Genomic DNA, 24,065 nt, shown 5'->3' on the forward strand with positions numbered 1-24,065 from the left:
GGGAGCTTGGGGGACAGATGAGAAATGTCCCCCCAATGTTAGAAGTAGGTAAAATGGACCCACGAAAAAATAAAAATCTGCAAGACTTATTTTGAAAAACGAGTCATCAGATTCGTTGTTTTGAAAAGAGCTCCTGCATTGTTCTCACTCTAGGTTGTTACAAGCAGTGTGTGATTGTGAGAAAAAGCACTGTGCCGCACACCACCATCATTACTCACCACACCAGGTGAAAGTAATTGCTGTTGGCAATAGAGGTTGAAAAGGGAGTGAAAATTCATTTCTGTGCAGTCATCCCCCCCCCCCCTCCCCTGTGCTCTCCTGATCCCACAAATAGTTCTAGATCCCACGAACTTTCCTGTCCCTCCCTGATAAAAATCACTCCTGTCCTGTGCTCATTTTTGCGCACAGAAATATGTAGGCTATTGTGTTTTTATTGAAAATCATTTCAGTAATGCATCTCTGATATGTGGTTGTCTTACCTATTTTAGTTCAAAGGCACTGACCGTAGTCCTAAATTGTTCTGGATAAAAGCGTATTATAAATTACCTAAATGTAGATCGATTAAGGCTGGAGGATGAGGACAGAGACCCCAGCAGAATGGTCTGCTCAGCACAGCAGAAAACTACCCTACTGCTGAGCACTGCGCACGTACAATTTACAACATGAACATAAAAAAACTAATACTTAAGCGGGCAGTGCTTCACCTCAGATGGCACGGGTTTAGTTAAATACGCTAACGACTGGGCTTAATGGTAAAGTTGTTGGGAGTAGAGCAGCAGTAGCCTACTGACGTAGGTCGGCATCCGAGGTAGCCAGGTAACTGGCTACAACTGGAGTGAGGCGCAAGATTGAGCAGATGGAAGGCGGGGGAAATTACTTTTTTTTTTAAATAGATTTTTATGAAGTAAACTATATTAGGCCTAGCTTACACAGTTTTTATCAAATGCTCCACAAAACATATTTCCATCCCAAAAAACTCAGTTTATTACTAATCCTATACTGCCCGTTCCTGTGGACTGTTGATCCTGTCCCGAGCTTGATACTAGAACTTCCCTCCCATTCCTGACAGAATCCCACAGGAGTCCTGTTCCCCTGTCAACTTGTAGTTGGCAACAAAGTAATTTTAAAGTAGTAAGTATGAATGTGAATAAACATTGATATGTTACAATGAATGTGAGCAACTATAAGCTTTCTCCTGGCTAGAAGCTAGTTAGCTTTACAGTAGTCATTTTTAGCGGTGTCAGGTTTTTATCTAACTAGCTGGCTGTGTGAAAAACTGATAGTCAATGTTCTGAAGCCAAGAATACTTGCTAGCTACAGATTGACTTGCACAATCACTGCCTTAGCCTTCATCATAGGGTCGGCAAGTTAGCAATGGATGTGCCACTAGTAAAAAAATAAAAATGAAGAGTACATTCGTTTTTTTCAAAGGAGTGCAAGTAAGGTTCTTAGCAACTGCCCGCAATGCCACGCCCCTTTTGCCCTCAGAACAGCCTCAATTTGTAGGGGTATGGACTCTACAAGATGTCAAAAGCGTTCCACAGTGATGCTTCCCACAGTTGTGTCAAGTTGGCTGGATGTCCTTTGGGTGGTGGACCATTCTTGATACACACGGGAAACTGTTGAGCGTGAAAAACCCAGCAGCGTTGTAGTTCTTGACACCAACCGTTGCGCCTGGCACCCACTACCATACCCCGTTCAAAGGCACTTAAATCTTTTGTCTTGCCCATTCCCCCCTGAATGGCACATATACAATATGTCTCAATTGTCTGAAGGCTTAAAAATCCTTCTTTAACCTGTCTCATCCACTTCATCTAAACTGATTGAAGTGAGTTTAAGTGACATCAATATGGGATCATAACTGTCACCTGGGTTCACCTGTTCATTCTTTCTTATACTCTTATACTACTTTTTGTATACTCTGTGTATATTTAAGTGATACTGCCCTGGAAGCTGGTGTTGAGGAGATAATGGCACGGGTATTGTTCGTTGAGGGCTGGCAAATCATGCCAATATATCCTCATCAATCTACACATTATACACCATAATGACAAAAGAAACACCGTTTTTTGAAATTTTAGCAAATGTATTAAAAATACAAAACAAATACCTTATTTACATAAGCATTCAGGCCCTTCACGATGAGACTCAAAATTGAGTTCAGGGGCTTCTTGTTTCCATTGATCATCCTTGAGATGTTTCTACAACTTGATTGGAGTCCACCTGTGGTCAATTTAATTGATTGGACATGGTTTGGAAAGGCACACACCTGTCTATATAAAAAGGTCCCACAGTTGACAGTGCAATGTCAGAGCAAAAACCAGGCCAATAGGTGGTCAAAGGAATTGTCCGTAGAGCTCCGAGACAGGATTGTGTTGAGGCACAGATCTGGGGTAGGGTACCAAAAAATGTCTGCAGCATTGAAAGTCCCCAAGAACACAGTGGCCTCCATCATCCTTAAATGGAAGATCTTTGGAACCACCAAGACTCTTCCTAGAGCTGGCCTCCCGGCCAAACTGAGCAATCATAGGAGAAGGGCCTTGGTCAGGGAGGTGACCAAAAATCCAATGGTCACTCTGACAGAGCTCCAGAGTTGCTCTGTGGAGATGGGAGAACCTTCCAGAATGACAACAATCTCTGCAGCTCTCCACCAAATCAGGCCTTTATGGTAGAGTGGCCAGACGGAAGCCACTCCTCAGTAAAAGGCACATGACAGCCCACTTGGAGTTTGCCAAAAAGACACCTAAAGGATTCTCAGACCATGATAAATAAGATTCTCTGGTCTGATGAAACCAAGATTGAACTCTTTGGCCTGAATGCCAAGCCTCACGTCTGGAGGAAACCTGGCACCGCTCATCACCTGGCCAATACCATCCTTTCGGTGAAGCATGGTGGTAGCAGAACCATGCTGATGTTTATCAGGGACTGGGAGACGAGCCAGGATTGAGGGATAGATGAATGGAGCAAAGTACAAAGGGAGATCCTTGATGAAAAACCTGCTCCAGAGCACACAGGACATCAGACTGGGGCGAAGGTTCACCTTTCGACAGGACAACGACCCTAAGCAAACAGCCAAGACAACGCAGGAGTGGCTTCGAGACAAGTCTCTGAATGTCATTGATTTGCCTAGCCAGAGCCCAGACTTGAACCCAATTGAACATCTCTGGAAAATAGATGTGCAGCAACGCTCCACATCCAACCTGGCAGAGCTTGAGAGGATCTGCAGAGAAGAATGAGAGAAACTCCCCAAATGCAGGTGTGCCAAGCTTGTAGCATCATACCCAAGATGTCTCAAGGCTGTAATATCTCTGCAAAAAGGTACTTCAACAAAGTACTGAGTAAAGGGTCTGAATACTTATGTAAAAAAAAGTTTATTTTTTAAATCAAAACCCGTTTTTGCTTTGTCATTACGGGGTAGTGTGTAGATTGATGAATAAGGGAAAAATGATTTAAACCATTTTAGAATAAGGCTGTAATGTAACAAAAAGGTGGAAAAGTTGAAAAGGGCCTGAATACTTCTCGTATGCACTGTATACTGAACAAACATAAACGCAACATGTAAAGTTTGGGTCCCATGTTTCATGAGCTGAAATAAAAAGATCCCAGAAATGTTCCATATACACAAAAAAACGTATTTACATCCCTGTTAGTGAGCATTTTTCCTTTGCCAAGATAATCCATCCACCTGACAAGTGTGGCATATCAAGAAGCTGATTAAAAAGCATGATCATTACACAGGTGCACATTGTACTGGGGACAACAAAAGGCCACTCTAAAATGTGCAGTTTTGTCCCACAACAATGCCACAAATGTCTCAAGTTTTGACAGAGTGTGCGATTCGCACGCTCACTGCAGGAATGTCCATGTGTGTTCCGTGTATAAAGACTTTGTTTGGTGCTATCGTGATCATAGGAGAGTGACAGCCATAAACAGAGACGGGCAGAGAGAGAGAGAGAGAGAGAGCGGCCACAAACCAACAGGTAAGATAGTGAGAACTGCCTAGAACTTCATGCAGGAGAGAAGCAGCCATGATTATATTTTATTTTGGATAGTTGTGGAGATGGATTCATTTCAGTTTTAACTTTCATGCCTACTTTTTTTTTTTTTATGTATTATTAAAACAGTTCAACTGTGTATGTTGCTGGTTATTACAGTATAATAACTGTATGTTAAGTTTCAAACCATACAGTATGTAGAGCAACAGTATGTAGAGCAGCAGTAGTAACAACCTGACAAAGGAGAAGTGAGACAAACACTATGAAATTAAATCATACAATAGCTGAGAGTACAAAATGCTTGTTAATTGAATATATCCACTTTAACAGTCACACTGGTATTCAGTACAGTATGAATGGCAATGTCCTTAAGACTGATTGGACTGTACTAGATTAATGCCCCTCTACAAGGTCCCCCTAAACATTGTAAATTAGCCAATTTGGAAATTAAGATTTGTATGCATCCTTTACTTAGAAGTCACCAGAAATTAGCATTTAAAACCCGTTTTTCAACAACAAACATCCAGGGGCATACTCCCGGTCCGGAGAGACAGGTTGACAAGTCCAGTATCAATGTTTAAACTGTTCCCTAATCAATTCCTGAATATCTTGGCGGTATTATGTCAATGTTTAACAACAATCTGATCAAGTCATTAATGGGGAGAATCATCTTAGCCGGCAACATATTCCAGTGGCTGTATCATGCATTACTCATTATTTATAATGATCTCATTCATAGGAGTCACCATTGTACATTTAAAAAAAAAAACATGACAGGGAAAACTATGCCCAGCTAACATTATCCTCTGGTACATCAGCTGAACAATTCTTTTTCAAAATGAAGAGGTTATCATGCTAAACTTTAGCAAACAATTCAGTTCACTACATGTCAAAATACATACAATCATTTGAAAACAATGTGGCAATTGCAAAATTGCAATACTGTACATTATATTTACGCGATATGAGCCCATATTTAAAGCAAGTGCCATACTAAGAATGTTACATTCTTTTAGTGAAATCCGCAGAATCTGTGCTCAAATTCCCTCTTAGCGGAAGGTATTCTTCTATCTACTATGAAGTATGGGAAAGTCCTGAGGGTGTTTTACGGTCATCAGACATCCTTGGACTGAAATATCAAGCAAAACATTTATTTCAGCTCTGTCATTCAAATGTTTCAGAGACGTGCAAAAAAAAAACTAGCAGGTTACAAAGTAGAGCTTCGTAGCGAAGTTTTGACCTGTAGCGGCTTTCTTCTATCTCCTCCTCTGACGAAGAGGTGGAACAAGGATCGGACCAAAATGCAGCGTGGTTTGTTCGATACATCTTTAATGAAGACAAAAAACACGAACTATACAAAAACAATAAACATAACGTGAAAACCGAGACAGCCTATCTTGTGCAAACGAACACCGTGACATGAACAAGAACACTAAGGACAATCACCCACCAAAACACCCAAAGAATATGGCTGCCTAAATATGGTTCCCAATCAGAGACAACGATAAACACCTGCCTCTGATTGAGAACCACTTCAGACAGCCATAGACTTAACTAGATAACCCTACTAAGCCACAAACCCAATACCTAACAAAACCCCAGGACAAAACACACCACATACAAAAACCCATGCCACACCCTGGCCTGACCAAATAAATGAAGATAAACACAAAATACCTTGACCAGGGCGTGACAGAACCCCCCCCTAAGGTGCGGACTCCCGGACGCACTTCAAAACAATAGGGAGGGTCCGGGTGGGCGTCTGTCCATGGTGGCGGCTCCGGCGCGGGACGTGGACCCCACTCTATCAAAGTCTTAGTCCCTCCTCCTCGCGTCCCTGGATAGTCCACCCTCGCCACCGACCATGGCCTAGTAGTCCTCACCCAGAACCCCACTGGACTGAGGGGCAGCTCGGCACTGAGGGGCAGCTCGGCACTGAGGGGCAGCTCGGCACTGAGGGGCAGCTCGGCACTGAGGGGCAGCTCGGCACTGAGAGGCAGCTCGGCACTGAGAGGAAGCTCGGCACTGAGAGGAAGCTCGGCACTGAGAGGAAGCTCGGCACTGAGAGGAAGCTCGGCACTGAGAGGAAGCTCAGGCAGGTAGTTGGATCCGGCAGATCCTGGCTGGCTGGTGGTTCTGGCAGATCCTGGCTGACTGGCGGATCTGGAAGAGTCTGGTTGACTGGCAGATCTGGAAGAGTCTGGCTGACTGGCAGATCTGGAAGAGTCTGGCTGACTGGCGGATCTGGAAGAGTCTGGCAGATCTGGAAGAGTCTGGCTGACTGGCAGATCTGGAAGAGTCTGGCTGACTGGCAGATCTGGAGGAGTCTGGCTGACTGGCAGATCTGGAGGAGTCTGGCTGACTGGCAGATCTGGAGGAGTCTGGCTGACTGGCAGATCTGGAAGAGTCTGGCTGACTGGCAGATCTGGAAGAGTCTGGCTGACTGGCTGCTCCATGCTGACTGGCGGCCCTGGCGGCTCCTTGCAGACTGGCGGCCCTGGCGGCTCCTTGCAGACTGGCGGCCCTGGCGGCTCCTTGCAGACTGGCAGCTCTGGCGGCTCCTTGCAGACTGGCAGCTTTGGCGGCATCCTGCAGACTGGCAGCTCTGGCGGCTCCTTGCAGACTGGCAGCTCCTTGCAGACTGGCAGCTCCTTGCAGACTGGCAGCTCCTTGCAGACTGGCAGCTCCTTGCAGACTGGCAGCTCCTTGCAGACTGGCAGTTCTGAACAGGCGGGAGACTCCGGCAGCGCTGTCGAAGCGGAAGGCTCTGGCAGCGCTAAACAGGCGGGAGACTCCGGCAGCGCTGAAGAGGAGGAAGGCTCTGGCAGCGCTGGACAGGCGAGGTGCACTGTAGGCTTGATGCGTGGTGCTGGCACTGGTGGTACTGGGCCGAGGACACGCACAGCAAGCCTGGTGCGGCGAGCTGCTACCGGAGGGCTGGGGTGTGGAGGTGGTACTGGATAGACCGGACCGTGCAGGCGCACTGGAGCTCTTGAGCACCGAGCCTGCCCAACCTTACCTGGTTGAATGCTCTCGGTCGCCCTGCCAGTGCGGCGAGGTAGAATAGCCCGCACTGGGCTATGCAGGCGAACCGGAGACACCGAGCGCAAGGCTGGTGCCATGTAAGCCGGCCCAAGGAGACGCACTGGGGACCAGATGCGTAGAGCCGGCTTCATGGCACTTGGCTCGATGCTCACTCCAGCCCGGCCGATACGCGGAGCTGGAATGTACCGCACCGGGCTATGCACCCGCACTGGAGACACCGTGCGCACCACAGCATAACACGGTGCCTGCCCGGTCTCTCTAGCCCCCCGGTAAGCACAGGGAGTTTGCGCAGGTCTCCTACCTGACGTAGCCATACTCCCTGTTAAGGTCTCCTACCTGGCGTAGCCATACTCCCTGTTAGCCCCCCCCCCAATAAATTTTTGGGGCTGACTCTCGGGCTTCCATCCGCTCTGCCGTGCTAGCGCCTCATAATGCCGCCTCTCCGCTTTCGCCGCCTCCAGCTCCTCTTTGGGGCGGCGATATTCTCCTGGCTGAACCCAGGGTCCTCTTCCGTCTAATTCGTCCTCCCAAGTCCATTTCCCCAAGTAGTGCAGCCTCTCCCACTGCTGCTGCTGCTCCTGCTGCCTCTGTTCCTTCTCCTGCTGCTGCTTTTGCCGTTGCCCGTTACCACGCCGCTTGGTCCTGTTGTGGTGGGTGATTCTGTAACGGTTTTCTGTATGTGAAAGAGAGTCGGACCAAAATGCAGCGTGGTTTGTTCGATACATCTTTAATGAAGACAAAAAACACTAACTATACAAAAACAATAAACATAACGTGAAAACCGAGACAGCCTATCTTGTGCAAACGAACACAGTGACATGAACAAGGACACTAAGGACAATCACCCACCAAAACACCCAAAGAATATGGCTGCCTAAATATGGTTCCCAATCAGAGACAACGATAAACACCTGCCTCTGATTGAGAACCACTTCAGACAGCCATAGACTTAACTAGATAACCCTACTAAGCCACAAACCCAATACCTAACAAAACCCCAGGACAAAACACACCACATACAAAAACCCATGCCACACCCTGGCCTGACCAAATAAATGAAGATAAACACAAAATACCTCGACCAGGGCGTGACATGACCAATGGGTTGTCAGGGATTGGTCTAATTCACATTCTGACACCCCCATTTCCATGACGAGCGCTAGCTTCCTAGCTGTGCGGGACTGCTTGATGCTGTTCGTTGGAGGCAACGAGCCGAGCTAGAGGCACCACTGTGCATCATTGGCTGTATTGTGCCAATGGCGATTTTTGTGATTGATGGTTTTATTCTTTCAAGTAAAAACGACAATTCAGTTGCTACAACCCTACAAATCGATAAAGACGTAGCTAACTACCAGTGAATTGAAAATGTGTCCCATCTATCTTTCTGTGCAGATTTCTAGCAGGCACCTCACTCTATATATTTAAACTTAATTTAATTAGGCAAATCAGTTAATTAAGAAAAAAATCTTATTTACAATGACGGCCTAGGAACAGTGGGGTTAATTGCCTTTTTCAGGGGCAGAACGACATATTTTTACCTTGTCAGCTCGGGGTTTCGATCTAGCAACCTTCTGGGTGCTGGCCCAACGTTCTAACCACTAGGCTACCTGCCACCCCTTTTCTGAGCCTAAGCTAATTTCTTTCTGGAAACAGTGCAGTTCATCCTCCCATCACCAGAGTAACTCATCAACACCAAAAAAGAACAGTACAATGTAACCAACTCAGGTGTAGGCCTACCTTAGAAGTAAGCTATGTTATTAGACTAGTACCCTTCTTGTGTTACAGTTCAGACTTTGTTAGAAGTGTGTGTCTGTGTCGGGCTGTGTGTGATATGGTGTGTGTGCTGTGAGCGTGTGGGGATGCTGAAAAGTGTGTGTGCTGTGTGTGTGTGTACGCGCGCACACGGTTGGGCATATTATTTGTCAGTCTAGGCCTAATACAACCTCACTGTGATATACACAGCCTAACAGATACTAATTGGTAAATAGTAACCTTGCTTTTTGTTCATGATTATGTAATCCCAATTATATGTACTCTGTTACCAGCCCTGGTGTGTGTATAGGTGCACAAGCTGCAACTTACTAAGCGTAAACTCACAGTTGTGTATAAAACAGCAATGTATATTAAAAGCGCAAACCGGATGGGATGACCTATCGCTGCATGCTGGTTAAGTGTGCCTTGAATTCTAAATGAATCGGACAGTGTCAACAGCAAAGCAACCCCACACCACCTCCTCCATGCCTCACGGTGGGAACCACACATGCGGAGATCATCCGTTCACTTACTCTGCGTCTCACAAAGACACGGTGGTTGGAACCAACAATCTCAAATTTGGACTCATCAGTCCAATGGACAGATTTCCACCGGTTTAATGTCATTTGCTCGTGTTTCTTGGCCCAAGCAAGTCTCTTCTTATTATTGGATTCCTTTAGTAGTGGTTTCTTTGCAGCAATTCAACCATGAAGGCCTGATTCAGTCTTCTCTGAACAGTTGATGTTGAGATATGTCTTTTACTTGAACTCTGTGAAGCATTTATTTAAGCTGCAATCCGAGTTGCAATTACCGCTAATTAACTTATCCTCTGCAGCAGAGGTAACTCTGGGTCTTCCTTTCCTGTGGCGGTCCTCATGAGAGCCAGTTTCATCATAGCGCTTGATGGTTTTTGAGACTGCAGTTGAAGAAACTTTCAAAGTTCTTGAAATGTTCCACCTTCATGTATTTAAGTAATGATGGACTGTTGTTTCTCTTTGCTTATTTGAGCTGTTATTGCCATAATTCATTTTTATAATTTGTTTCCTTGGGTGGGGGGGGGGGGGGGGGTGGGGGTCTTGGAGGGCTGGCGGTTGGGAGCTTGGGCCGGTGGCTGGTTCTGGTCCCCATTTTTTTTAACCTTTTTACCTTACCTTTTTTTACGACGTCTGTCGTTGACCCTAGTTGCGTCTATGTGTTGCTCTGGATGGAAGTCTATTAGATGACTAATGTGATTACACTACCATTCAAAAGTTTGGGGTCATTTAGAAATGTTCTTCTTTTTGAAAGAAAAGCACATTTTTGGTCCAAAAAACATCAAAATTAATCAGAAATACAGTGTAGACATTGTTAATGTTGTAAATGACTGTTGTAGCTGGAAACGGCAGATTTTTTTTATGGAATATCTACATAGGCGTACAGAGGGCCCTGATCAGCAACCATCACTCCTGTGTTCCAATGGCACATTGTGTTAGCTAATCCAAGTTTATCATTTTAAAAGGCCAATTGATCATTATAAAACGTCAACAGTGAAGAGGCGACTCCTGGATGCTGGCCTTCTAGGCAGAGTTCCACTGTCTAATGTCTGTGTTATTTTGCCCATCTTAATCTTTTTAATGGCCAGACTGAGATATGGCTTTTTCTTTGCAACTCCACCTAGAAGACCAGCATCCCGGAGTCGGATGTTGATGTTGAGACTGGTGTTTTGCGGGTACTATTTAATGAAGCTGCCAGTTGAGGACTTGTGAGGCATCCGTTTCTGAAACTAGACACACTAATGTACATGTCCTCTTGCTCAGATGTGCACCGGGGCCTCCCACTCTTTAAATTCTGGTTAGGGCCAGTTTGCACTGTTCTGTGAAGGGAATAGTACACAGCATTGTACGAGATCTTCAGTTTCTTGGCAATTTCTCGCATGGAAGTTTCAGACTAAGTTTCTGGCGAGTTTCAGAAGAAAGTTCTATGTTTCTGGCCATTTTGAACCTGTAATTGAAACCACAAAATGCTGATGCTCCAGATACACAACTAGTCTAAAGACGCCAGTTATATTGCTTTTTTAATCAGAACAACAGTTTTCAGCTTTGCTAACATAATTGCAAATGGGTTTTCTAATGATCAATCAGCCTTTTAAAATTATAAACTTGGATTAGCTAACACAACGTGCCATTGGAACACAGGAGTGATGGTTGCTGATAATGGGCCTCTGTACGCCTATGTAGATATTCCATTAAAAAGCATCCATTTCCTGCTACAATAGTCACAACATTAACACTGTATTTCTGATCAATTTGATATTATTGTAATGGACAAAGAAAATGTGCTTTTCTTTCTAAAACAAGGATATTTCTAAGTGACCCCAAACTTTTGAAAGGTAGTGTAGCTGTTGAGCGGCTTCACTGCAAGTGTATTGTATGTTTGAAACATTCAATACACATTGGTTCACTTTGAACCACTTCAGACAGCCATAGACTTAACTAGATAACCCTACTAAGCCACAATACATTTTTTTTTATAATAATAAATATTAACACCTTACATTAAACTAATGGGCTTAACATGCTGTATTTTTTCGTTCGTACAGACAAATTAGCATATTAACTATCTCATTTGCATACAATATAAAACATTGTATTCTAATTTCATAGAGCATGAAGATTTGTTAATGACCACACTACTTTAAATTATTGATCTTAAATTACTGTAATTGTATATTGTACTGCCAAATTTGCATAATATAGAATTGTCATTCCAGAAGTACAATTATATTTGAATAATCTCAGTGTTCTACGTCAACCCTGAGAATTATTGGACAAAAAGTATTGAATTTAAGAATAAAGATAGGTGATTTGGTGCCTTTTGGACAAGGTATTAACATTGAAAAAGGTCAAAATAAATTGTGGACAGGTCAATCACTTGAAAATAAGATCTAAGCAATAGTAAGTCCTATCCTCATGAAATAAGAGTTTTTGGTTTTCCTAAGAAGCCTCTCTATAACATGGAATACAAAGTATAACACCAAAACCAAAGTTTAATTTTGTCCCCAAACAACAGGGAATCCATTTCAGATGACAGCTGTCTAATTGTTAAATTACCTTGATGCATTGCCATAAATTAGACACAGTTTAGTGCACAAAAGCTCAGTAAATATAATCTGTTAAATGCACAGAGGAAACAACCCCTTTCCTCTTACCTGATCCCCCTCCTTACTGCACTACATGCAGTAAACACACCCATGGGGCATGCGTTTATGACTAGTGCCATGACAATGGCCAAAAGCGTCAGACTTTGTGCACGTAGAGGGCCACCCACCCCCCCAAGGCCAGGGTAATTGTCAAGGTTACCACTGCAGTTTGCACGCAAGCAAGGGGTTGGGTACATGGAAGGCTGACACACACAGGCCTTTGTGCCTTTTGACAGAGAAAAGCAACAGAGTGTGGCAGAGGAGATGGTGGCACCTAAAAACAGCACTTCCTGTCTTAGTCTTTCACATCAACTATGACCAGGGGGAAAGAACTGAGAACATAGGCAAAAATCTGACCAACTCCACCACAAAATTACACAAAGAGCCCAAAACACAACATAATTCAGAGTAGAGGTCGACCGATTAATCGGAATGGCCGATTTCAAGTTTTCATAACAATCGGAAATCGGTATTTTACACCTTTATTTAACTAGGCAAGTCAGTTAAGAACGCATTCTTATTTTCAATGATGGCCTAGGAATGGTGGGTTAACTGTCTTGTTCAGGGGCAGAACAACAGATTTTTACCTTGTCAGCTCAGGGATTCAATCTTGCAACCTTACAGTTACCTAGTCCAACGCTCTAACCACCTGCCTCATTGCATTCCACGAGGAGCTTGCCTGTTATGCGAATGCAGTAAGCCAAGGTAAGTTGCTAGCTAGCATTATAAACTTATTTTATAAAAAACAATCAATCAAGTTGCTAGCTAGCATTATAAACTTATTTTATAAAAAACAATCAATCAATCAACCAACCATAATCACTAGTTAACTACACACGGTTGATGATATTACTAGTTAATCTAGCGTTTCCTGCCTCGCATATAATCGAAGCGGTGCGTATCGTTGCTCCAATATGTACCTAACCATAAACATCAATGCCTTTCTTAAAATCAATACACAGAAGTATATATTTTTAAACCTGCATATTTAGCTAAAAGAAATCCAGGTTAGCAGGCAATATTAACCAGGTGAAATTGTCACTTCTCTTGCGTTCATTGCACGCAGAGTCAGTGTATATGCAACAGTTTGGGCCATTGAAGGTTGTGCAATTTAAAAGGAATATTTAGACTTATGGATACCACCCGTTAGATAAAATACGTAACGGTTCCGTATTTCACTGAAAGAATAAACGTCTTGTTTTCGAGATGATAGTTTCCGGATTCAACCATATTAATGACCTAAAGCTCGTATTTCTGTGTGTTATCATGTTATAACTAAGTCTATGATTTGATAGAGCAGTCTGAGCGATGGTAGGCACCAGCAGGCTCGTAAGCATTCATTCAAACAGCACTTTCGGGCGTTTGCCAGCAGCTGTTTATGACTTCAAGCCTATCAACTCCCGAGATTAGGCTGGTGTAACCGATGTGAAATGGCTAGCTAGTTAGCGGGGTGCGTGCTATTAGCATTTCAAACGTCACTCGCTCTGAGACTTGGAGTGGTTGTTCCCCTTGCTCTGTATGGGTAATGCTGCTTCGAGGGTGTCTGATGTCAATGTGTTCCTGGTTCGAGCCCAGGTAGGAGCGAGGAGAGGGATGGAAGCTATACTGTTACACTGACAATACTAGTGCCTATAAGAACATCCAATAGTCAAAGGTTAATGAAATACAAATGGTATAGAGAGAAATAGTCCTATAATTCCTATAATAACTACAACCTAAAACTTCTTACCTGGGAATATTGAAGACTCATGTTAAAAGGAACCACCAGCTTTCATATGTTCTCATGTTCTGAGCAAGGAACTTAAATGTTAGCTTTCTTACATGGCACATATTGCACGTTTACTTTCATGTCCAACACTTTGTTTTTGCATTATTTAAATCAAATTAAACATGTTTCATTATTTATTTGAGGCTAAATTGATTTTATTGATGTATTATATTAAGTTAAAATAAGTGTTCATTCAGTATTGTTGTAATTGTCATTATTACAAATAAATAAATAAAAATAAATTAAAAAAAAATCGGCCAATTAATCGGTATCGGCTTTTTTTGGTCCTCCAATAATCGGTATCGGCATTGAAAAATCATAATCGGTCGACCTTTAATTCAGAGACTCTAACCTTCTTCCAAGTCAAGACAGTAGGATCTACAACTCATGGGACATCAATATTCACAGTCAAACTTGCTCAAAACAATAAATTGAAAGCCAAAGCCCAAAGACTATGAGAGGTGCTCTGATAAAAACGACTAAGTGTGAATTTTAGCACACTCACCTCAGGAATTCAATGATGTGTGGACTGACATGAGAATGATACTACCCAGCCATTAAACACACACATTTTGAAAACAGTTCCCTTCCCCTCCCCTTGTCTGGTTCTCTGATGTGGGCAGGCTGTGAGTTAGGGGCAGGGCTTGGCAGGGGTATGCAGGTTGTCCAACTGCTGCCAAATAGATCCTTGCCAGCTTTGTCAGTAAATAATGCCACTTATGCCAGTATGTGTGGCAAGCCAAAAGACAGACTCACCAACTGCTGTGTGATACCAACCCCTGACCATCCTGACATCCAGCTTGGTGTTTTTGTGTGAATGACAGACAATTACAGGCAGTTATGAAGGTCATGCAAAGACATTCATTTACAGACCATACGATTCTATGTCTAAATAAAGCCATAAACACACAAGACTAACCTTCATGCGACTGACCAAACAGTCAGCCACATTCCCTAGACTGTGTATAGAGAGAACAGTGGGAACACAAAAGCCTACTTGTCCTGTGTTTGGTCTCTTTTGGAGACTCAGGTTTCCCAATAGCGATGGAACTTTGGTTTGCATGTGGTTTTAAAGATGCATCTTTCCTACAACCCGCCGAAGATGTAACACGCGTTTCCCAAAACGCCACGCAGAGAAATCAGTCGCTAAGTGTGTCGTTGGGAGTACGATGCCTTTCTTTCGATCCTATCAGTATCGGCACGATACTGATAGGATCGAAAGAAAGGCATCGCTGCTCTCGGATCAGCTTTCTCAATTCACATCTTACCTTAGAACACTAGAATTATTTCACAATACTGACGATAGATCAGCTCCTAGAGCAATATTACCACCTACGGCTGCAAATATTGAGGCGGCTTATTCTAATACTTACCCAATAAAAATGTACTAAATCACTGATTTTGCACATGTTAGGCTGCACATCATGAAATACATTTAGTGTAAAAAACACATTAGGATCAGCTGCTCTTTCCATGACATAGACTGACCAGGTGAAAGCTATTATTTCTTATTGATGTCACTTGTTAAATCCACTTCAATCAGCGTAGATGAAGGAGAGGAGACAGGTTAAACGATTTTTAAGCCTTGAGACAATTGAGAAGTGGATTGTGTACCATTCAGAGGGTGGATGGGCAAGACAAAATATTTAAGTGCCTTTGAACACGGTATGGTAGTAGGTGCCAGGCGCATCGGTTTGTGTCAAAAACTGCAACGCTGCTGGGTTTTTCACGCTCAACAGTTTCCCGTGTGTATCAAGAATGGTCCACCACCCAAAGGACATCCAGCCAACTTCACACAACTGTGGGAAGCATTGGAATCAACAAAAGCCAGCATCCCTGTGGAACGCATTCGACACCTTGTAGAGTCCATGCCCTGAAGAATTGAGGCTGTTCTGAGGGCAAACAGGGGTGAAACTCAATATTAGGGAGGTGTTCCTTATGGTTTTGTACCCTGTGTATATCGAGACAAAATTAGACAGTAGCCTAAGTAGCAAAATATTATTTATTAATCATGAAATGTCAATATGATTGAAATAGGCCTATAGCCTACTGTTTATATTTTAATGCAGGCATCTCAGTTTTATTTTGAAGCATGTTTTTTTATACATTGCTTGTTTGTATCAATTGCAAAGACATTAGCAACTTTGTATTTGTAGTACATTTTTGTTATGGAGTTAATCGGCTGTCACAGGGAAACAGAAACCATGTTTAGCATAGATCTTCTGTGTATAAATTGACATGGGAGGGCAAAAAAAAGCATCAAACGACACACCTCGTTTGTTCTCCGAGTAGTCTGTGGCAATCTGTAAATAACAAGCGTTTTAAGTGCAATGTTAATAGCGATGGTTTTGGGAAACAGCTCAGCTCCTACGAAGGTTCTAACGATGAACTTTAGCCTTAAAGATGCTTTTGGGAAACCATGTCCAGAGTGGTTGAGACCAGCTGGGAAAAGAACTGACCTGGTCAGTAGCCTGGTTAGCCAATAGCCATCCTCTCACCCCCGCATTACATGTTTCCATCTACAACTCTTTCCACACGGTATTTATTTACAAATGAAACTACCATGGACTCATTTGCGTGTTCACCTTAACATCCCACACCAAAGAACAATGCCTCGTCCTCCTCCATAACAGGTGTTTCAGATTCTCCCTTTTCCTTCCATCATTCTTTTTCTCCAAAGGACTTCAAGCACATGAAACCATGGTGAATACTTGAAACCAGGTAGACTTTTTTTTGTATCAAAGGCATGTAAATGTGTTAATGATTACAACATTAGGACACTTCCAAAAGCAACAACCACTAAGGCTTACTGTTGCCGCCTGTTTTTTTTTCCTCCCCATTTAAGACTTCTTCATTTGGAAGCTTGCTTTCACACAACCACAGAGAGAGAAAGTTATGTTGCTATCTGTTTTCCAGGTTACCCAGTTTCCCAAAAGAAAACCCCCATCTCTCCCTGCTGGCAGTGTCTGTGCACACACGCGCACACACACACACACACACACACACACACACACACACACACACACCCTCTTATCTGGGCATGGACTCTGTGTGGGACCTCTAAGGGCAGTGGGAGACTATAAGTGTCTCCTCAGATGTACAGAGCGACGCGATATCTGACCTTCAGCATCCCACTGGACAGAGTGAAAGAAAGAGGGACAATGATTCCCATCGCTCTCGGAATCACCCCTCCTCATCTGTGTGTGCACTTAAGAGTGGACAAAGGCAAGTGTACACTTGATAGCGGCGTGGATGACACAGAGCACACATTATACGTGCACTTACAGCTTGGAAAACGACACTAACCTTTATAAGACCAGTCTCTGTTTTCTAAATCACTCAATTTAGAGACCAAATTAGATTAGACTATACAAAACCACAACAAAAGTCAAACAAGAGCACGGGACTGCAAGGAAGTCTAACAGGCAGCGAACAGTTCCTGTGTGTGTGTTATTTGAGGACATGACTGGGCATGTGAGCCTGAGCCCCGGTAGTCTGTGTGTGTGTGTGTGTGTGTGTGTGTGTGTGTGTGTGTGTGTGTGTGTGTGTGTGTGTGTGTGTGTGTGTGTGTGTGTGTGTGTGTGTGTGTGTGTGTGTGAGTGAGAGCTGGACATGAGTCACCAAGAAACTACTGTATGAGCTGTATGCCCACTGTGATTTTGTGCGCATGTGTGTGGCCTGGAGTGGGTATGTGTGTATCTTATGTATCTTGTGAGTGTGTGTGTGTGGTGGCCCAGCAGTGACAAACCAACTTTCACATCTCCCAAGAGTCACCGTGCTCCAGGGAATTCCGTGAGCCAAGTAGCATCAGACAGAAAGCCACTGATGAACTAAACAGGGAATTGGTGTTTGAAAAAGAAAAGAAAAGATCCTCCAGAATTTTCTGGGGAGAGATGTCTGTTCATAAGAATACATTCAGATCTACCTAACTAGTTTTATAAGGAGAGAAGCCCTTGACTTCATCTTGAGTCATTCGACCACTTTCCCATTACCTAATTTGTTCATACACGCTCTCCTGTGAGATCGATCTACCAACTGATTCATGCATTTATTTATCAATAATCATTTCTTATTCAATCCCTTCATTGCTGGGGAACATTGACCTATCTAACACTGTTGATATTAAATTGGCATCTGCTGAGTGGCAAGGTGCAGTGTTATTCGGCCATCTCAGATAGATTGAAACAGGCCTCAGACTCCATTGGAATAAATGTATCAAACAAGCTTCTGCAATCACGTTTAGCCGTTTGCTTGACTGAATTAATTTGCTAGAGTGCTGGCTGGCTCAGAGGGGCACATCAAGGAATACTGACACACACACACACACACACGAGCAATCTCTCCCCGTTTCGCTCCCGAGGTAATTGCCATCAGTCTGAGAGTCAATATCGAAGACACACACACTCCAGTCAACTGCACATGACAGAAGACAGGATGCACAAGCCAGAAACAAGGCCTTCAAGAGGAAACTGGTAATAATAATGATGATGATGATGACACTGAGGAGAGAATGAGGATGATGTCTTGGCAGGAGATAGCAGGGGGGGGGGGTTACAGAGAGGAGCCGCAGTTACTCAACAATTAAGTCAGAATAGGAGGCATGTTCTCAGTCTTAATAAGCTACAGTGCGCACAACCCCTCCCACCTTCCTTGGTAATCATAGAGTTGTTGGGCTATACATGTAATTATTGTGATATGATGCAGTGAATGTGTTGGAGTTTATTGATTTCAGAATAAAGCTTTCTTCACATTAGTCTATGCTTTAGTCTCTGAACCTAATGTATCCTCTCTGTAGCACAACCTAAACATAGCCACCAGGAAAGTGGAAAGACCCAAGGATAAATTGCCAAACTGTGATATTTGGACTGCTATTATTAGATAATATTTTAGGGGGTGGATCAGCTTCAACGTTGCAAATAGATTGCAGCTTCTGTCAAGTTTGGACACATCTACTCATTCAAGGGTTTTTATTTGTACTATTTTCTATATTGTAGAATAATAGTGAAGACAACAAAACTATTAAATAAAAAATATGGAATCATGTAGTAACCAAAAAAATTGTTAAACAAATTAAAATATATTTTAGATTTTTCAAAGTAGCCACCCTTTGCCTTGTATTGTATTGTCTCCAAACTTTTGACTGGGGCGAAGGTTCACCTTCCAACAGAACAACGACCCTAAGCACACAGCCAAGACAACGCTAGAGTGGCTTAGGGACAAGTCTCTGAATGTCCTTGAGTGGCCCAGACAGAGCCCAGACTTGAAACCGATCGAACATCTCTGGGGAGACCTGAAAATAGCTGTGCAGCTTATTAAGGTGCTTCAACAAAGGTCAGTCCTTTGTTGAAGCACCTTAAGCTGCACCGCTATTTTCAGGTCTCCCCAGAGATGTTCGATCTGTTTCAAGCCCGGGCTCTGGCTGGGCCACTCAAGGACATTCAAAGACTTGTCCCTAAGCCACTCAAGCGTTGTCTTGGCTGTGTGCTTAGGGTGCTTAGGCTCAGGGTTTATTTTCGTAAAGGGTCTGAATACTTATGTAAATGTCATATTTAAATTTCCAAAAATGTCATTATGGGGTATTATGTTGATTGATGGGGGAAAAACTATTTAATAAATTTTAGAATAAGGCTGTAATGTAACAACATTTTGAAAAAGTGAAGGGGTCATTTCCAAATGCACTGTAACTCACCACACTTTTCCAATCACAAAAACACACACCCCATCTTCCATCACAACCACACTCCCCCCACACTGTGCCTTCTATGTCTTCTGTTTGCTGTGTTTTTATCTCTACCATGTTGATTCCTCCCTAATTACGAGCTTTTCAGTACTTTTGTGTTCCAGTTCCTTATATTGGAGGATGTATTATTTCAATAATTTCTTCTTCTGCTATAAATAGAAAGTCCAATGCATATTATTTTACAACATTCCCTCTCTTGAATGGTATAGTGTATTTACAGTTGTATTTGATTGTTTTCCTTTTTTTGTTATTACAATCCCCACCATGGATAGTATTGGGTGTTCCATTATTTCGACTCCTCTATGGGAACTTTGTAATACTTAGAATAGTCATGGAGCAGTCTCGGTGTCTCGGAACAGTCGGTTATCAATGTACAGTTTATCGACTATGAGAGCTACACGTTTCCCTTTTAGTCTTCACTTTGAAGAGTGGGTACCAAACTTTGCGCCATTCTGCAATTTCCTTTGGGAACTGATAACTATTTTCGTGCCAGCAAGTATTTTGCCCAGGCTTTTAACCATTATTTTATCCTTAAAAGAATGCAAAATCAAGTTTGATTTTGGTCGACGGTATCGCCTGGGATCTGTAACGCTTTAACCAGGAAATCTTTCACCACACTCTGAATCTTAACCCTCGTTAACTTTAATACCGGTAAAAAGTACCAGATTTTCTCGCATAAATCGAGTCTGTATTTCAAGTAAGGCTTCTCTCAGAAACATGTTCTCTTTTTTAAGTTCATTAACATCCATTTCAATAGTATTGACAGTACCTTTTAGCTTGTTTCTTTATTTCTCAATTGTCGCGGCTTTTTCGTCACTCATCTCAAGGCTTGCCTTCAACTCCTTTACATCTTTACTGACGAGTTCAAGTATGCCCAATTTACCATTTATCTAATTTAGTAAGTGGGTTTCTACACTTACCATTCCAGGTGGTGAAAAGCATAAATCATCTGTGTCAGGCGAGGAGTCTCGTTTTCTTTTGGGGAATTGGTTCTCCATGCTGTTTTGGTGTTGATTGTGCTGGTCAATAAATGTCTCTAGCCTTATAATTTGTTTTGTGTTGTTATCCAGATTTAAGCTTATTGCCCACGAGTATGTGAAGTGCTAATATTTGGTCAGATTTACAGATGTTTAATATTACGTTTTTATCTTGAGGCATTCTGCGCCGCTGTCTTCAGTCCGCCATTGATCCTCCTATCTGTGGTATTTGTTAAGGTAAATGTGCAGTGTGTCCAAAAACATTTCCCAAGGCATGTGTTTGATATGCAAACATTAAAAGCTACATTATGCAACTTTTTGGGAGACCTGACCAAATTCACATAGAAAGGTGAGTTATAGATCTATCATTCTCGCTGAAAGAAAGTCTAAGGATATTCTATTGTTTTTGGTTATGGTGTTTGTGTTTGATTGCTGGTGGGAAAAGGGGAAACCAAGACAAGTCGCCCATGGGCATACACTACCCGTAGGTAGACTTTGTTAAATACACTAGTTAGAACTGGGCGGACCACCCACTGTATTTTTGGTTAGTTAGTAAGCTGTTGTTAAAGTAGGCTAGTCTAGCTTAGGGGTGTTTTTGAATACTTATCGTTTCTTTCCTTGGGTCCAGCTCAGCCCCTTTTCCTGCTCCCCCCATTACTGTGTGTTTATTAATAAACCCTGAGTTTGACGGTAGAAATCAGTTGTCCTGGTTATTTCGTTCACACTTTTACTTTGTCACTATTATAATTTGCATGAGTTATGTTACGGGTTTCATTACCATCCCCCCTAGACTGTCGGGCCAAAAGGGATTCGTAACAGTGCCATTTCTATGATTCCCGTTCTGAAGTTTAGTTTTTTCATATTTTACTTTCGGTTTTGAACACCAGCTTCAAATAGATGAATATACAATGTGTTTGGTTATGGAATATATATTTCGCAAGAGGTTTAGATGGTATAATGACTCTCTACACAATGACTGCTTGTTTGTCACAAACTGAAATTAGGCAAACTATTAGAATATCAGCAACCAGGAAATGGCGGAGCGATTTCTGCATAATGCATCTTTAATCTTCATGTGCAGTGTCCTATCAGAATGAAAACAATGAAGACACATCCAGAGGGGCGGCAGGTAACCTAGTGGTTAGAGCGTTGGACTAGTAACCGAAAGGTTGCGAGATCGAATCCCTGAGCTGACAAGATAAAAATCTGCCGTTAAACCCCTGAACAAGACAGTTAACCCACTGTACCTAGGCAGTCATTGAAAATAAGAATTTGTTCTTAACTGACTTGCCTTGTTAAATAAAGTTTTTTTTTTTTTTTTTAAAGCTTGGGGGCACACCCAACACAGCGAAGGTGCACTTCCATTGTGGTGCTCATTGTTTGTATTGGCTCCTGAGAAGAAGGGTCTGCAGGTTTTTTAAAGGGTCGATACGATCTGTGTGAAACTAACTAGAAATAGGCATGAGTCATCACCCTATCAAGTTTCTCCCTGAAATTTGGCACCAATGTCCAGGGAATTTGGCAGCTGCATCATAATAAGGACAACCGACTGAATTCCAGATCTACTGTAGTAATCGACTGGTAATTTTTCCTCACAACTTTTGATTTTATTTTATTACATTTGTGTAGCCAATGTGAAATGGCTAGCTAGTTTGCGGAGATGCGCGCTAGTGGCGTTTCAATCGGTGACTGTTGACGTGTGCAGAGCGTCCCTGGTTTGCGCCCAGGTCGGGGCGAGGGGACGGACGTAAAGTCTATACTGTTACATTTGCATGATTTGTTTGAATCATTAATCATGCATTGGAGTTTCCAACAACATTGTGAGAGGCAGAGGCTTGAAAAGTCCCTCTTTATACATATAGAGACTGAATCACGTGACTTCTGTGCCGAATTGGGTGACTAATTACCACTAAAAAGGAATATTTCAATAGTTCTGATTTTATTTGTGATATCCTCCCAGTGTTTATGCAACACTTGGCATGAACCAAATGGGAGTGAGTGCAAGGCTCCCAACACTATTGGGGCTTGATGAAAGACCTGTGTGTGAACTGTCAATACATACTGTACACCAGAGAGCACTTGGAGGGATTATTGGCAAAAGATAAGATCGTCAAAAGACCAAATTAGTGGCAAAAGATCAGAATTGGGCTGCCCTGTCAGCTGGGAAGCCTGTGTAAACAGCAGCCTAGGAACTGACACGTCTGCTGGCCCAGCAACTTCAAAACACACCAAGCACCATACATGTTCAAACCAGGGGGAGAGATCCATCCTTAGCCTACATGCACCGGCACTTGAAGCTTGAGGTTACATTTTTGCAAGTTCCTCACAAACATTGTATCAGCATTCATAATCTACAGCTGCTTTGTTTCAATATTGCTGCTAGAGATGCGCACTTTGAGCAATCATCTGATTCATAATGTCAACGCTATGTTCATACAAAGGAAAAGATACCAAAATTACCCTATCCGTGCAGGCTGAGGAATACAAAGACGCATGTCTTAAAATTATGTATTTATCAACAATCTGTTCAATGTAGGAAAATGTTGCAAAATAAAACGGATGACAAAGGTAGAGGGGTCTGACTGATGCCACCCGGTGAAAACAGACTATTCCTCATGGTCGATGGATAACAGGAAATTGAAATGTCAAAACACCAACACCAGAATCTTATTTCCAAACACAGCTACGCGATATCAGACCGATATCTGGTGTAGTTCGTCTCCAACAGCAGACGAAATCTATCAAATCGCCTCAACACGCCCCCCGCCTCGTGGTGTGTTATAGCAGCTACTTTACCTTTGGAGTTGCTGAATGCAGTGTACCAGGAGAGCGAAATGAGTCCGCATAGACCGAACAATACGACCGTTAGGAAGGTGCCATTTCGGAGCCTCATCTCCGGATCCCCGGGCTCATGTCCGAACTTGAGTGCGGGGTATCTGGGCTCTCTCAGCTCGTTCGCTGCACTTCCAGTATAGAAATGCCTCTTCACGCCTGGCAGTCTGAGTTTGTTATTGCGCGGCGCTCTGCTCTCGGGTTGACTACTCATTTGCACAAGCAGGGAGTGCTTGGGGAGGAGTTGCCAGAAAGGGGGGGGGGGTTCTCTCTCTCTCCCATCCTTCTCGAATCAGTGCGGACGGAGTGGTTATGAGGCATTCCATGTAGTGTTGCGACTCTGCTAGTGGGCGTTGAAAAATGTGAGGCAGCAGTTCCAGGTTTACTTTCACATCCGTTCATGAATTTTCATATTTCGCTCATGAATTGAATGTCATATGTGCCGAGGTAGCCGACAACTGCTTCTCCATATTCGGGGTGCACAGTGCATCTTTAAATTTCATTTGACTTCTGCTATAACATGTAAAGCAAACCATATGCCCAAATCCATATGAGTTATTTAGCCTACCTAGAACATAATAACAAATAAAATCAGTTCAATGGGATTCTGACTACCACTTGCATTTTAGGGCCAGCAGGAGCAGTGCATCTCTCTCCACACAGTGCATCTCTCTCCACATAGGCTATACAAATTAGCAGTAGGGGCTGTAACACTGAGCTAGATGCTGGATGTTACCTCCAGTATAGCATCCAGCATCTGGCTCAAAGTTACATCCAG

At 43.0% G+C, this 24,065-nt stretch overlaps 1 protein-coding gene across 2 annotated transcripts in view; it reads right to left on the reverse strand.

The window, feature by feature from the left end:
• LOC139391240 (alpha-1,3-mannosyl-glycoprotein 4-beta-N-acetylglucosaminyltransferase B) overlaps positions 1-23,505 on the reverse strand; it is a 217,741-nt gene extending 194,236 nt beyond the window's left edge. Inside the window, exon 1 of one of the 2 annotated variants that reach the window (XM_071138886.1) lies at positions 23,252-23,505. In XM_071138886.1, coding sequence (XP_070994987.1) covers positions 23,252-23,501 — 250 coding nt within the window. In that variant the 5' untranslated portion in view covers positions 23,502-23,505. The remainder of the gene's footprint in view (positions 1-23,251) is intronic. The other variant, XM_071138887.1, reaches the window with a different exon arrangement.
• Positions 23,506-24,065: the final 560 nt, after the last annotated feature.

The sequence above is a fragment of the Oncorhynchus clarkii genome, chromosome 31, assembly GCF_045791955.1.
Source record: "Oncorhynchus clarkii lewisi isolate Uvic-CL-2024 chromosome 31, UVic_Ocla_1.0, whole genome shotgun sequence".
Classification (NCBI taxonomy): Eukaryota; Metazoa; Chordata; class Actinopteri; order Salmoniformes; family Salmonidae; genus Oncorhynchus; species Oncorhynchus clarkii.